The sequence below is a fragment of the Bos indicus genome, chromosome 12 (genome assembly GCF_029378745.1).
Source record: "Bos indicus isolate NIAB-ARS_2022 breed Sahiwal x Tharparkar chromosome 12, NIAB-ARS_B.indTharparkar_mat_pri_1.0, whole genome shotgun sequence".
NCBI lineage: Eukaryota > Metazoa > Chordata > Mammalia > Artiodactyla > Bovidae > Bos > Bos indicus.
Window position 1 is genome coordinate 19,125,428 of NC_091771.1, and position 14,534 is coordinate 19,139,961.

The window sequence follows — 14,534 nt, forward strand, 5'->3', positions numbered from 1 at the left end:
GGCGGGCTATACTCCATGGGGTTGCAAAGAGTCGGGCACAACTGAGTGACTGAACATGAACACACGTCCCTGTATTAAGGGTTGAGCCAATCTCTTTCCCACTGCTGTGGTCTCTGTGGAATAAAGTCTTCCTTACCATCTTTAACAAGTTCTACATCCTGGTGAACCAAAATCAAAGGACAGCCCACAGATCAATATCCAGGAGGCCTTACCCCAGACCCTCTGAATCAGAATCTGCATTTTAACAAGAACCCCAAGCAATCTGTGTCCTTCTGTTCAGCTGTGCTGGGTCTGTGTTGCAGCACATGGACTCAGTTGCTCTGAGGCATATGGGATCTTAGTTCCCCAACCAGGCATCGGACCTGTGTCCCCTGCATTGGAAGGTGGATTCTTGACCACTGGATCATTAAGGAAAACTAGTTAATATCTCTGTAGAGCAGGAAGAGTTCTGGAAATTATCTACTAGAATACATATATGTAACTGTAGCCTACCAGGCTCCTCTGTCCATGGAATGCTCCAGGCAAGAATACTGGAGTGGGTTGTCATGCCCTTCTCCAGGGGATCTTCCTGACCCAGGGATGGAACCCAGGTATCCCGCATTACAGGCAGATTCTTTACCATCTGAGCCACCTGGGAAGCCCGTACAATATATATACATTTATATACAAATAAACGTTAAAAGTATGGAAAACACCCAGTTTAAATACTGCAGACTCCTCAATCTGTACTCACTGCAAACATTTTAAAATACAGCTTTATTGAGATATAATCCATGTGCCAGGTCTGCTTTTTCTTAAATCTGTTTAAAGTGTATAATTCAACAAGTTTTAGTACATTCCCAGATTTGAATCACCACAACCTCACTTTACGTTAGTTTCTACTTCTCAAAAGAAACCTATACCCACTGTTAGTCATTCCCCATTTCTGGCCAAATCCCACTCCCTTCCTGCACCCCCACGCACCCACTAATCTGTCATCTCTCTCCATAGATCTGTCTCTTCCAGACATTTCATGCAAACAGAATCATACAACGTGGGATATAGGTACTCATTTAATGGACAGCCGTACTTGGATTGACCCCCCACGTGGCAGTGCCAGCATTTTACACTACTCACACAATGAAGCGATCAAGGCATCTGAGTGTGTGATGTTTCCCACCATAGACAAGTAGACATAAGGGCCTTCCTAGAGAGAAGAAAAGGAAAACATGCTCTAATTCAGCATCACACCCACAGGATGGCACCGGAGGCACACCCCTGTGCGGGCAGCACCCCTTGCCCAGCGTGCAGGAGCACACGTCCTGGCCAGCACCCTCAGCCCCGCACCGCGCAATCCCAGTGTTTATGGGCAGGAGCGGGTGAAGGCCGACCTTGGAAATGAATCCATCCGAAGTGAATGTTCATATAGTAAGTGCTAGTTTTCAGTGACTGGCATTCTAAAACCAGAGGTGTGTTCAGATGGGGAAAAAAATAAGCTGAAAATATTGTCCAAGAGTCTAAATGTTATAGTAAATAAGCTGAATTCTGGATTAATCCAGAAGTACTTCAGAGTACTTCATTGCATCTCACCTCCAAAAAACCCCAAGATCTCTCTTAACAAACATGGTATTTAAGTATCACTATCAGAGCAGGAACTAGATCTTTCCTCTTGCATAAGGGCAAATTCAGGAAAATTAAAAATGCTTACAGGCTATATTTAAAATTTTGGGTAAGGAAATCTCTGCAATTATATTTAGCATTTCATCAGAGAAATGTTCCTTTGCCTAAGATTTCAAAAACTGGATTAACTAGGATTCTCTAAGATATCTGATTATGTTGTTCCTTTAAAAAAATTTTGTTGCTGGTCAATACAACTTTTTTTTGGTTTCTTTTTACCAAAACAATCACTTATATGACATCAGAACAGTGTCTCTGCCTAAACCCTAAGCTCACTTCTAGTACAAAACTTCCCAGAGGCTACCAGTTTTAACCACTTCTAACTGTAGTTCTGGCAACTATCTTTATACTTATATTACTATTTCTATTTTTTTGTGCTTAGTCGATCAGTCATGTCCGACTCGCGACCCCATGGACTGTAGCCCATCAGGCTTCTCTGTCCCTGGGGATTCTTCAGGCAAGAATACTGGAGTGGGTGGCCATGCCCTCCTCCAAGGGATCTTCCCAACCCAGGGATCGAACCCAGTCTCCCACACTGCAGGTGGATTCTTTACCGTCTGAGCCACCAGGGAAGCCCAAGAATACTGGAGTGGGTAGCCTACCCTTTCTCCAGGGGATCTTCCCGACTCAGGAATCTAAATGGGGTCTCCTGTATTGCAGGTGGATTATTTACTAGCTGAGCTACTGGGGAAGGCCCACTATTAACTGCCCATCCTGAAAAATTACGATATAAATTATACTGTTTCCCCTTCCCTTCCCTCCATCCAATTTTTGATAATGTAGGGGAGGAAAAACTTCTTCCTCCCCTCTTAGGTTCTGTAAGCTGGTTTAAGAATTAATTGACATAAATGGATTAAAAAGAAAAGCATACACATTTGATTTACTATGTTGACATGTACATGGGAATCTTCAAAAGGAAAATGACCTGAATAAGCTGTCAGGCCCCAAAACTCATACGCCTTTTTACCCAAAGACCAGTAACTGCAGGGATGTGAAGAGACCAGGGGGCTTGGGCTGAGGAGTACTGTCCCCAGGAAATACATGGGGAGAAACTAACAGAAGACAAGGGTTATTTGAGTCGGGCTACTTACACAATACCATTTCAGCACTGACTCCCAGTCCACAGTGAAATGAATGTTCTTTTCCTCCTGGTAAAGGGAGAGCACCTTTCTCAAGGGAAATTCAAAGACCTGATTTGAGCTAGAAAGCGGGGAGATCAGAGTGCCCTTCCGCATCTATTGTTCTCAATTGCCTTCTGTTCAAAATCCTCAACATGCCAAAGTGGCAATAATTTGGAGTGGCGTGTTTTGAACTCTTTTAACAGCTACATGCTGCTGCTGCTGCTGCTGCTGCTGCTGCTGCTGCTGCTAAGTCGCTTCAGTCATGTCCGACTCTGTGCGACCCCACAGACGGCAGCCCACCAGGCTCCCCCGTCCCTGGGATTCTCCAGGCAAGAACACTGGAGTGGATTGCCATTTCCTTCTCCAACGCATGAAAGTGAAAAGTGAAAGTGAAGGTGCTCAGTCGTGTCCGACTTTTAGCGACCCCATGGACTGTAGCCGAGTTCTCTTTAATTCTTCGGTTAGTTATCCCGAATTTGTAACTTCAGGAATAAGCTTCAAACCTCACCTGACTCCTTCATCAGTGCTGTGCAGTATATGGACTTCTGTGATATCAGGCGAGTATGAGAACCCCCAGCAAGCTCTCTCCCACTCCTCCCCACTTCTCTCAGCCTCTGTTCACTTTGTACACTGCTGAGATTGATCGTATTTCCATTCTTGTTCTGCAAATGTATTTGTCTTCCTCATTTTATCTGTAAGTAGATTCTCAAAGCTGAAAAGTCAATCAATGCTCTACTGACAATATGGCTATTATATAAACAGTGTTCATTGGAAGAGGCCACAACTTCTTACTCTACAAATCAGTATTTCTGTCACTTAAGAAGAATGTGGCAAATGGAATATTCTTCCTTACCTTCATACATCTCTCAAAATCATGCTACATTTTAGTTTCCTTCGACTTTGGGCCAGGACTTTCTTATATTTTGGTTTATGCCACAGTTTGTAATTGCCTTTCTTTTTCTCTAATTGAGAGAAGAAACCCTACTTTCTCCCCATCTCATTAACATAATCTTACAGCTTCTTGTCCATTCCATTCTTTGCTGAACAGAGGCTTGAAGCTGGTTTCTCTTTTCTTCCTTTAAAAGATTTATTTATGTATTTATTTATGGCTGTGCAGGGTCATCATTGCTGTGCTCGGGCTTTCTCCAGTTGCCGGCGAGCGGGGGCTACTCTTTCTTGAGGTGTGAGGGCTTCTCACTGCAGCGGTTTCTCTTGTTGCTGGGCACAGGCTCTAGGCATACAGGCCTCAGTAGCTGCAGTGCATGGACTCAGCACCCATGGCACACAGGCTTAGTTGTTCCACGGCAAAGTGGAATCTTCTTGGATCAGGGACCGAACCGGTGTCCCTGCATTGGCAGGCGGATTCTTCTCCACTGAGCCACCAGGGAAGCTCTATATTTTCCCTTTTCTTAACATTCTGTAAGTTACCTAATAGGTAAGTGTGGTTTATTTCAGAGCATATATGAAAATCCTAGTCCTTAAAGGAGATAAAAAAATTACACGAGATAATGTTTTTAAACAAGAAGTACTCCCTGTCTACTTTGTAGCTCCTTATTCTCACCAGCTGATTTTTTTATTTTTAGCAGAGCCGTAGGAAGTCCACATCTCTTCCCTGGCATGACTGGGGAACTTTCTAGACAAAAGTACATCTGCTGGACTGGCCAGTAGGGGCAATGAGGCTGAGCTGAATATGACTCTCTGTGGGGCTCAGTCCACCTATCTGTGAGATAAAGGACTTCCCAAAATTAGACTGTTGATCTCATGACTTCCATGAGCAACCTCTTCAACTGGAGCCATCTGCAAACCGGGACCCTGACATCCTGTCTGGCTCTTTCCTCAGGAGGAATTCTGTGGGTAAATGCAGGATGGGGACCTGGATCTAAGATCAAGATCAAAGTCACTGGAAATACTAGTTACTATTTGCCAAGAGCCAAAATTACCTGTAGAATTTTAGAGAATGGAAACAGACTTACTTCCTCCCATGAATTCATATTTTATATCAAATGAACCACAAAGCGCTTTTTCTTCCCTGTTAAAATTATTTCCAGGCTCTGGAAGATGAAATTTATACTAACTTGCAGAATAAACTTGGAAGGTTATCAGCTCCAAAAGTCTTTAATCATACTATATGGTGAAGAACTAGCCAGCCAGAACTAAAATTCATGTTTGAGCTCAACAGCTACCTGGAGATTTTAAGGACCAGATGAAAGGTGCTTGGTAAGCAGCAAAGGCCATCAGTAGGGTGTTGCTTAACTGGGAAGGAGGGCCTGAACAGGTGGAGGGGTAAGTGCCCTGTGCTGCAGGCTGGAGATCTGGGTGAGTGAGCAAAAAAAAAAAAAAAAAAACACAGCAGATTTTATTTCTTATATTCCCTGCTACCTTGACCTCTCTGAGTTTCAACTCCCTCATCAATAGAAAGCAACAGAGTAAAGCTCTCAGCAGATGTTTGATGAATGAAGAACTGAACGAATGAGAGTCATGAGCAGAATTAGGCTAGATCTTCACCTTTCGCAGAGTGTCTCTTACTGACTGGAAGCCCTGAGTGTGGCACTTGGTCCACTGACCTCACTGAGCGGTGGCCCGGGCGGAGTGCCGTCAGTGGAGGGCCAGGCGCGGAGGAAGGGGGCCCCATGGAGGGTTGTGGGGTCAGAGCCTTTTAAGCCCCAGCCTTTCAAGTAGGAGTGGGCTGTGCGTCCCTCACCTGCCACCAGCCATCAGTCATGGGAAGGCCAAGCTCGTGGCAGCCCCCAGGGCAGACTCCCTGACTGACTGACTGGGCTTGAGGCTGTCGTCAAGAATTTCGGAGTGAGTGCAATTATTCCTACCACTGTCTGAGAGGCAGACACCTGTCCCCTAAGGAGCACAGCCTGAATTTTTACAGAGAAACTCACTCAGGATGTAGGGGCAACAGGACAGGAGGTCTGGGTTCCCTTGAAAATACTTCAGCAATAATGAAAGAAAAAGGAAGGGCGGGGGAAGGGAGGGAGGGAGAAAAAGAAAAAAGTGACAAATGAAGCAAGTGCAGCAAAATTTGAAAACACCAAACCTGCTCATTACACTAGTCTCTCTACATCTGTGCCTGCTTAAAATTTTTCACAGTAGAGCTTAATTTAAAAAAAGATACATGGGACTTGCCTGGTGGCCCAGGGGCTAGGGCTCTGCACGCTCCCAACTCAGGGGGCCCAGATTTGCTCCCTGGTCAGGGAACTAGCGGAGAAGGCAATGGCAACCGACTCCAGTGCTCTTGCCTGGAAAATCCCATGGACGGAGGAGCCTGGTGGGCTGCAGTCCATGGGGTCGCTAAGAGTCGGACACGACTGAGCAGCTTCACTTTCACTTTTCACTTTCATGCATTGGAGAAGGAAATGGCAACCCACTCCAGTGTTCTTGCCTGGAGAATCCCAGGGACAGGGGGGCCTGGTGGGCTGCTGTCTCTGTGGTCGCCCAGAGTCGGACATGACTGAAGCGACTTAGCAGCAGCAGCGGCAGGGAACTAGAGCTCATGTGCCACAGCTAAGACCTGGTACAACCAAATATATAAAATAAATAAATACTTAAAAAAAATATATATATAGCACCTTTTCATACTGTTCATGGTTAGACAGCATCACTGACTCATTGGACATGAATTTGAGCAAACTCCCGGAGATGGTGAAGGACAGGGAAGCCTGGCGTGCTGCAGTCCATGGGGTTGCAAAGAGTTGGACACGACTGACTGAACAACAACAACATACAGCACTTTGTCAAAAATGAACTGCTGTCCCTTGCGTTTCTGGGTTCCTGACTCAGGACCCCGTGGTCCCAGAGGCCCTCTGCCCTCACACTTCTCACCAGCCTCAACGTGTCCTACACAACACACGGACACACACACACATACCAAGGATAAAAAGCAAGGAGAGCCAATGGCCATGATCGCAAAAAGAAAGGGAAAATGGTCATGGTGTTTGCACACCCTTTTCAAATTACCTGTGCCCTTCTGGTGAACGAACAGCCATCGACATGCTAGCCCCCTGTCCTCCTGGCTCCAGGTGACATGCTGAGTGAATTCTCCGTGTTGTCCAGTTAAGTCTGCAGAGAAGCTGCAGAGTGGGCTTCCGCTCACTCTGTGTGTGCATGCTAAGTCGCTTCAGTTGCATCCGATTCTGTGACTCCATGGACTGTAACCCACCAGGCTTCTCTGTCTGTGGGATTTCCCAGGCAAGAATACTGCAGTGGATTGCCATGCCTTCCTCCAGGGGATCTTCCCGACCCTGGGATCAAACCCGCGTCTCTTGCATCTCCTGTACTGGCAGGCCAGGTCTTTACTGCCAGGGCTCACCCTGATAAGGGCTCTTCCTGTTACAACTCACCTGTCCTTGCCCCACATCGGTGCTCCCAACCCCCACAGCATGCTGACTTTCCGTCACACTTTTCTTTACTCTTCCGACATCCTTTCTGGTAATGTGGGCTGCTGTTTTCCCATTTTAACAATTAAAAATTATTGAAGTGATACGTGCTGTAAGTTAAAAAAAATTTACAAAAAGGTAAAAGGTAAAAGTCTCTTTCTTTCCCAATCCCCAATCTCACCCCCAGAGACATCACTGCTTGAGTTCCACAGTAGCCTTCAGGAAATTCTTCATGTATATGTTATTACATAGCTACAAATATTTAAAATACTTTCTCCCTGCCATTAGTTTTCCTACTATCAACCTAGAGGGTGATGAGGACAATTCCACAATGTTTATTGACTTAAAAGATTTTAAGTTCAATGTATCAGGAATTTTGGTTTAAAAACCATTTAATTCATATTAAATGCTCTAAAATGGGACTGGACTATACTGTCTAATTGAGCTGCTAACAAAATCAACTTAAAAGCTAAAATGAATCATGGCAAATAAATTAAGAAACAAAGGCAAGACTCCCCGGCGGTTCAGTGGTTAATACTCTGTGTTTCCAATGTTCAATTCCTGGTCAGGGAACTAAGATCTCACGTGCCTTGAAGTGGGGGAAAAAAAAAGGCTGGTCTCATCTCATTTTTCACTTAATGTGTTCCAGACATGTAGTTCTAACAATGCATTTTATAGACTTTCAGACAGCTACAAGTCAAAGCTCAGATTTTAAAAACATGCTTGAGCTGGGCAAGTTTCTGCTATTTATAACTCAATGACCAATTGGTAAAGAATGCTCAATTTACTCATTTCACCCTTAAAGAAAAAATTTTATAAGCCTTTATAGGCTTTATAGAAATAAAAGAGAACATACATTTTCTTCTTGTAATTTGTGTTTGTATTTGTAAAGCCTGAATTTATAGTTAAATATATTTGCAAGGTTTAAAAAAAAAAAAGTGTGTGAACAAAGAGCCAGAAAAACTGCAATGCATTAAGAGTGGCAGAATGAAGTGGAGTAAGAATAGAATCAATACGTAAATCCTGTCAAAATGTATTAGCATTTACTGATCTGACTCATAAAACCTCAGCCTAATCGGACTTGATTTTTCCATGTCATGGCAACAGCACACATCATTGTTTCTGGAAGGATCAGCTGCTTCAGCCTCCTACAGCCCCTCAATGACAAGGCTTTATTGACTTCATAAATATATGCTGCCCAGCTGTCATCCGCTTAATGAGGCGACGACTTCCATTCGATGGAACCATTCCATTCGGTCCTAGCAGGCGGGCTGTTGCCTGACATTAACAATGGGCCATGCTGGCCCTTTCAGAAGTTGGGGTACCACACAGCCACACAAGGTCTATTGTTCCTACAACATGGCAGCTTAGTGTTTGCTTTAGGACTTAAAAACCACTTCTCCCCTTTAAAGAATATACCCTCCTTTGCTGAGGCAGTTACTTCTTAGATTTGAAACCTTCCAAGGCTCATCTTTATTGGACACGTGTATTATCACATGATTACTTAGGGATTGGATGAAAATTAAAACTTAATCCAAGTAAGAAGGATGGTGAGGAGGGGTCACAAAAGGGACAGAGGAAGGATGAACATTTACTGAACTCTGCTAAGCTCTGGGCACTGTGCCCAGTGCCCTTCATCCTTGCTATTCATATATGGTCCACGGACCACAGCCCGGGCACCAGCTGGGAGCTGGTGTGGACTATCAGACCCTAGCCCAGACTTATGGAGATTCCTGGGCACAGTCAAGTTTGAGGAGACCTGCCCTAAATTACCAAGTTTATTTAATTCTTTCAACAAGCATTCGAAGAAAATATTAGTTCCATACTTTATGTCTACAAATTTGGGGTAGATATCTCAAATTTGGGTCCTGATCTCAGACTTTCAGGCTCCAAAACTGTGAGAAAGAAATTTCTGTTGTTTATAAGCCACCCCGTGTGTGGCATTTTGTTGCAGCAGCCTAAAGAGACTAACACAATAAGGAAACCCAGAAAGAAAGTTTCCTTTCTCCCTCCCTCCCTTAAAAAAAACAAACATTATTTTGCTTTTTATTTCTCTTTGCTGCCAAAAGAGTTTAATGCAAAATACAAGTATGAGTAAACAATGAAATAATTTCCCCAGTGCTCAGCAGTAAAGAATCTGCCTTTCATACAGGAGCTGCAGGAGACTCAGGTTTGATCCCTGGGTTGGCAAGATCCCCTGGAGGAGGGCATGACAACCCACTCTAGTATTCTTGGCTGGGAAATCCCATGGACAGAGGAGCCTGGCAGGCTACAGTCTATGGAGTCGCAGAGAGTCGGACACGACTGAAGTGACTTAGCAGCAGCAGTAAAGAGGGGAAATCACTATAGTGAGAATTCTGGTTTTTCTGTATATGCTCTGCAAAGCCTCCTCAGCATGTATGTCTCACACATATTTAATGCACATACTCTGGTGGTTCAGTCAGTAAAGAATCCGCCTGCAATGCAGGAGACCTGGGTTTGATCCCTGGGTTGGGAAGATCCCCTGGAAAAGGGAACAGCAACCTGCTCCAGTTTCCAAATTTGCCTGGAAAATTTGATGGACAGAGGAGCCTGGCAGGCTCCAGTCCATGGAGTCACGAAGGGTCGGACACAACTGAGTCACTAAAGCACCACGATTATTTCATAACGCACATATCTTTCTTCCTTCCCTTCTGCATCACAGAAAGGATTTCCAACGGGAAAAGGGGCGCTGCCCAGGATTTCACAGGTGGGAAAAGACAGAGCCGGCCGCACCAGCACACCTGTCGGACCCCAAAGCCCGTGCTCCCCCCGCCTTCCCACTCTGCCCCAGGCTTCTTGAGTCAGAGCTCCTCTGGAACAGCGCCGAGTAACCAGCACTTGAAAGGCAGCCTGTGGTGTGAGTGAAGGTGAGTGACAGGGCGGAAAAGAGCCAGGAAACCACGCCGTGGGAAACGGCGGAGCTGCGGCTCAGCCTCCCTTTGGGCTACAGAAGATGGCACAAGTAGGACCCAAAGAAATCTCAAGGGGGCTAGTCTCAGCTCAACATAAGGCAACATTTTCTTGTAACTAGAGCTATTCTATTTGGGAAAGATGGCACCCACTGAACGTTCTCAAGCACAGGTGGCTGACCCAAGGACATCTGTCTGGACTATGAGAGAAGTCCTATTTCAGGGGGAGACTGGGCTACTTGGCTCCTGAACGCCACTCCCAGACTATGGCAACGTTCTCACTTTCCACACGCGGTACCGGGCGTTCCTCTGGATGTGTGGGGCACAACGCACCCTGTGCCCGCCACGGACTGGGCCAGGGTCTGCACCGCGACAGCCGCTCCTTTGGCTGCGGGTGCCCGGATCCAAGGATCAGGAGCGACAAGGAGGCAGTCAGCGCACGGGCTGGCGGCTGGCCTACGAAGCAGCCCTTGCAAAACATCACAACCTGAACAGACCCGAGCTGGGCCCGTGACAACATTCTTATTCTCCGAGAGCACCAATTCAGAAAGAGGGCGTGAAGCCAATCTGATTCTGACAATGAATACGTAGGAGAGGTCAGGAGAGGCCCAGAACAAGTCGACACTCTGAATAAAGTCAAGCTGCCAGGAAGCATGGTGCAGTCGTTGGATTGGGCTGCCACAGAAAAGTACCACAGATCGGGTGGCTTAAAACCGCAAGCACTGAACTGTGCCTCATCTGGAGGCTGGTGTGCAGGATCAACCTGTCAGCAGGGCCGCTTCTTCCCAGGGCTGCAGGGGGATTCTGTCTCCTGCCCCTCTCCCCTATACCTTCCAGGGGTTTGACGGTACTCTTTGGTGTGCCTTGGCATGAAGGAGCCTCACTCTGATCGATGCCTTCAAGTTCATGTGGCATTCTCTCCCTGTGTCCAAATTCCCTCCTTTATAAGGAACCAGTCATTATTGGGAGAAGGTCCATGCTCATGACCTCACTTTAAGTGAGGAAGTATTATATTGTGTTCTGCTTTTAAGGGGATCACTATCCCAAGGAGGCAGAGGAGGAGAAATGGGAAATGGGACCAAGGAGAGGCATGAATCAGGTAGGAGGCTACCTTAGTGGGTTTAGCAACTTAGTAAAGCTGCTTAGTAACAAGCTAACTGATGTCTCAATCTTACACTTGTCCAAAGACTGTATGAACTATTGCTTCTTTGGGGAGTTCCTCTTGGGTGAGAAGGAAGAATTTATCCTGTGGTTCCCAAAAATCATTGTCAAAGGTTCAGCCCGTGGGTAGAGATGTGGGAGCCGAGTGGGACCCCAGGACCCCACACCTGAGTGGCATGTGAGGGGCCTGGGGCAGGGGCTGGAAGCAGAAGGTGCCTGGATGGGACCCAGTGAAGCTGGAGTTGGTTGCCGTCATGGTGGCAGAAGCAGAGCAAACGGTCAAGGATCAGACGAAGCAAAGAAGATCTGAGAGGTACCTGATACACAATCTTGCTATCTCCTACTGGACGACTGGGGGAAAGCAGCTGATGGAACTACAAATGGGGATCATGTTTCTGGGATCTTCAAACACTGGCTTCCCTTGGTTTAGTCACTCAGTCATGTCCGACTCTTGTGACTCCATGGACTGCAGCCCGCCAGGCTCCTCTGTCCACGGCATTTCCCAGGCAAGCATACTGGAGTGGGTGACCATTTCCTTCTCCAGGGGATCTTCCCAACCCAGAGATCAAACCCGGGTCTCCTGCATTGCAGGCAGATTCTTTACCAACTGAGCCACCAGGGAAGCTCTTAGCTTCCCTTAAAGCAAGCAACTATACTTTTCAGGATTCATCCTGGGTAAACACTTAAGACAAGTGCATAAAAATATACAGATAACATTCTATGTAATTGCCAGCAACTGGGAAAAGCCTGTAAGTCCAACAATTTAGGATTGGTGAAAAAGATTATACATGAAGTATAATGGAATCCTAAGCAGTTATTTACATTTATGAGGTATTAATAGTTCAACAGACTCATACAGATGGCCACTGAACACAGCTAAATGGAAAAAAAGCAACAAAGAATGAATAATATGATCCCATTTTTTCAAAAAGGATCCTGAAAAATATTTGTATGGATATATATATTCATATAAATTCTGGAAGACTATTTTTAAGAATACTAACAATAATTATCTCTAGGTAATTTTAACTTTTCTTCCTTGTAGATATGTTATTTTTTTACAATTATTGTGGAAATAAATAATTTAAAGAAATTTTGTTTTAAAAGACTGTCTGACATAGGAAAAAAAACTGACATTTTAACCACTTTTTTTTTGCCTTGTGGCATATGGAATCTTCAGAGAAGGCGATGGCACCCTACTCCAGTACTCTTGCGGAGAAGCCTGGAAGGCTGCAGTCCATGCTAAGGGTCGGACACGACTGAGTGACTTCACTTTCACTTTTCACGTTCATGCATTGGAAAAGGAAATGGCAACCCACTCCAGTGTTCTTGCCTAGAGAATCCCAGGGACGGGGGAGCCTAGTGGGCTGCCGTCTATGGGGTCGCACAGAGTTGGACACGACTGAAGTGACTTAGCAGCATATGGAATCTTAGTTCCCTGAGCAGGGATCGAACCCATGACCCCTGCACTGGGAGGGCACAGTCTTAACCACTGGACCACGAAGGAAGTCCAAGAACTGACATTTTAGATATCTGAGCAATCAGAGGCTTAAAATGCAAATGGTAGATGCTGCTAAAAATTAAATGCAAAGAATCACTCTTCCATTCATTCAGTATTAACAAATATTCCAGAATAGCTCCTACAAACCAGGCACCAGGCCAGGTTCTCGAGATAGAAGAAGTCAAAACAGTTACAAATTGTGTTTAGTGTTATAAAAGAAAAAAGATATTTCCCTGGAATATTTTTATTTCAAAGGAAGTAAGTTTAGTTGCATTAAAATTTTTTGAAATATTTACAGGCTTTCTCCTTTTACAAAAGATTTTAGGTTAATTACAACAAAAAACATTCCACTAAATGGTAAAATATACATAAGAATTTGGATCAGGGACAATAAAAACATCTATATGTAGACTATCTTTTGTTATTATAGAGCTTAAATATGGTTCTGAGCATCCAAGCAGCCAAAGTGAAAAGGAGAAACATTTATTTTGTTCTTGCCATCAGAGAGAAAGAGATCAATTTTTTAAAAAGAAACTAAGCTTCTCCTAGCCCTTATCTGCAAAGGAAATTTCTCATATGAGAAACTTCTCATATCGAGTGACATTAATAAATATTATTAATATTTATATTAACAAATATTATTTTCCACATGAAATAATAAGAAAAATCTGCTAATCCATAAACTCTGAGAGGACAAGGGTCATCTATTTTGTTTGTATCTAGACACAGGTTCCCCAGCAGGCACTCAGATTTTGTGGAAAGGAGGAACAATACGTCATTCTGAGATGTGGCTACATGGACAGCCATCCCAATTGCTAAGGAACATTCTTCATCATGTCAGAAAACAGACTGAATCCTGATCTGTAGAAGTTCGAGGACTGTCTACCACCCTAAATAATGGATAGTGGCTCATTCTGGGCGCTATTCTTTAGGCTTTGACACCATAAACAGAACCACCAGGAGATTATATCTGTACCTAAAGTTATGTGTATGTATGTCTATATATCTACCTAGATTTATCATAAGGAACTGGCTTAAGCAATTGTCGAAGGCTGACAAGTCCCACGACCTGAGGTTGAGTCAGCAAGCTGGAGACCCAAGAAAGCCAATGGAGCTCTAACCCAAGCAGAGGCCTGAGAAGAGGCGGAACCAATGGTACAGATCTAGTCCAAAGGCCAGCAGGCTTGGGATTCAGGAAAAGCCCTTGTTTCAGTTTGAGTCAAAAGGCAGTAAAAAGCCAATGTCCCAGCATGAATGTCTCCCAGGTAGGAGGCTTTCTTTCTGACTAGAGGGAAGACCAGGTTTTTGTTCCAGTCAGGACACCAAGGAGATCCAACCAGTCAATCCTAAAGGAAATCAATCCTGAATATTCATTGGAAGGACTGATGTTAAAGCTGAAGCTCCAATACTTTGGCCACCTGATATGAAGAGCTGACTCATTGGAAAAGACTCTGATACTGGAAAAGATTGAGGGCAGAAGGAGAAGGGGACGACAGAGGATGAGATGGCATCCTGGATGGCATCACTGAATCAGTGGAATGAGTTGAGCAAACTCTAGGAGATGGTGAAGGACAGGGAAGCCTGGCATGCTGCAGTCCATGGGGTCGCAGAGTCGGGACGACAGAGCGACTGGACAACAGGCCTTCAGTTGATCGGATGAGGCCCACTCGTGCTACGGAGGGCATTCTGCTTTACCGATGTAAATATTAACTTCATCCAAAACACCTTCACAGGAACACCCAGAATAACGTTTGTCAAAATATCTGGGCACCCCATGGCC

The 14,534-nt window shown here is 44.9% G+C and overlaps 1 protein-coding gene across 1 annotated transcript in view; it reads right to left on the reverse strand.

The window, feature by feature from the left end:
* EBPL (EBP like) overlaps positions 1–14,534 on the reverse strand; it is a 28,935-nt gene that overhangs the window by 6,794 nt on the left and 7,607 nt on the right. The window contains exon 2 of the mRNA XM_019971310.2: positions 1,117–1,186. Coding sequence (XP_019826869.2) covers positions 1,117–1,186 — 70 coding nt within the window. The remainder of the gene's footprint in view (positions 1–1,116; positions 1,187–14,534) is intronic.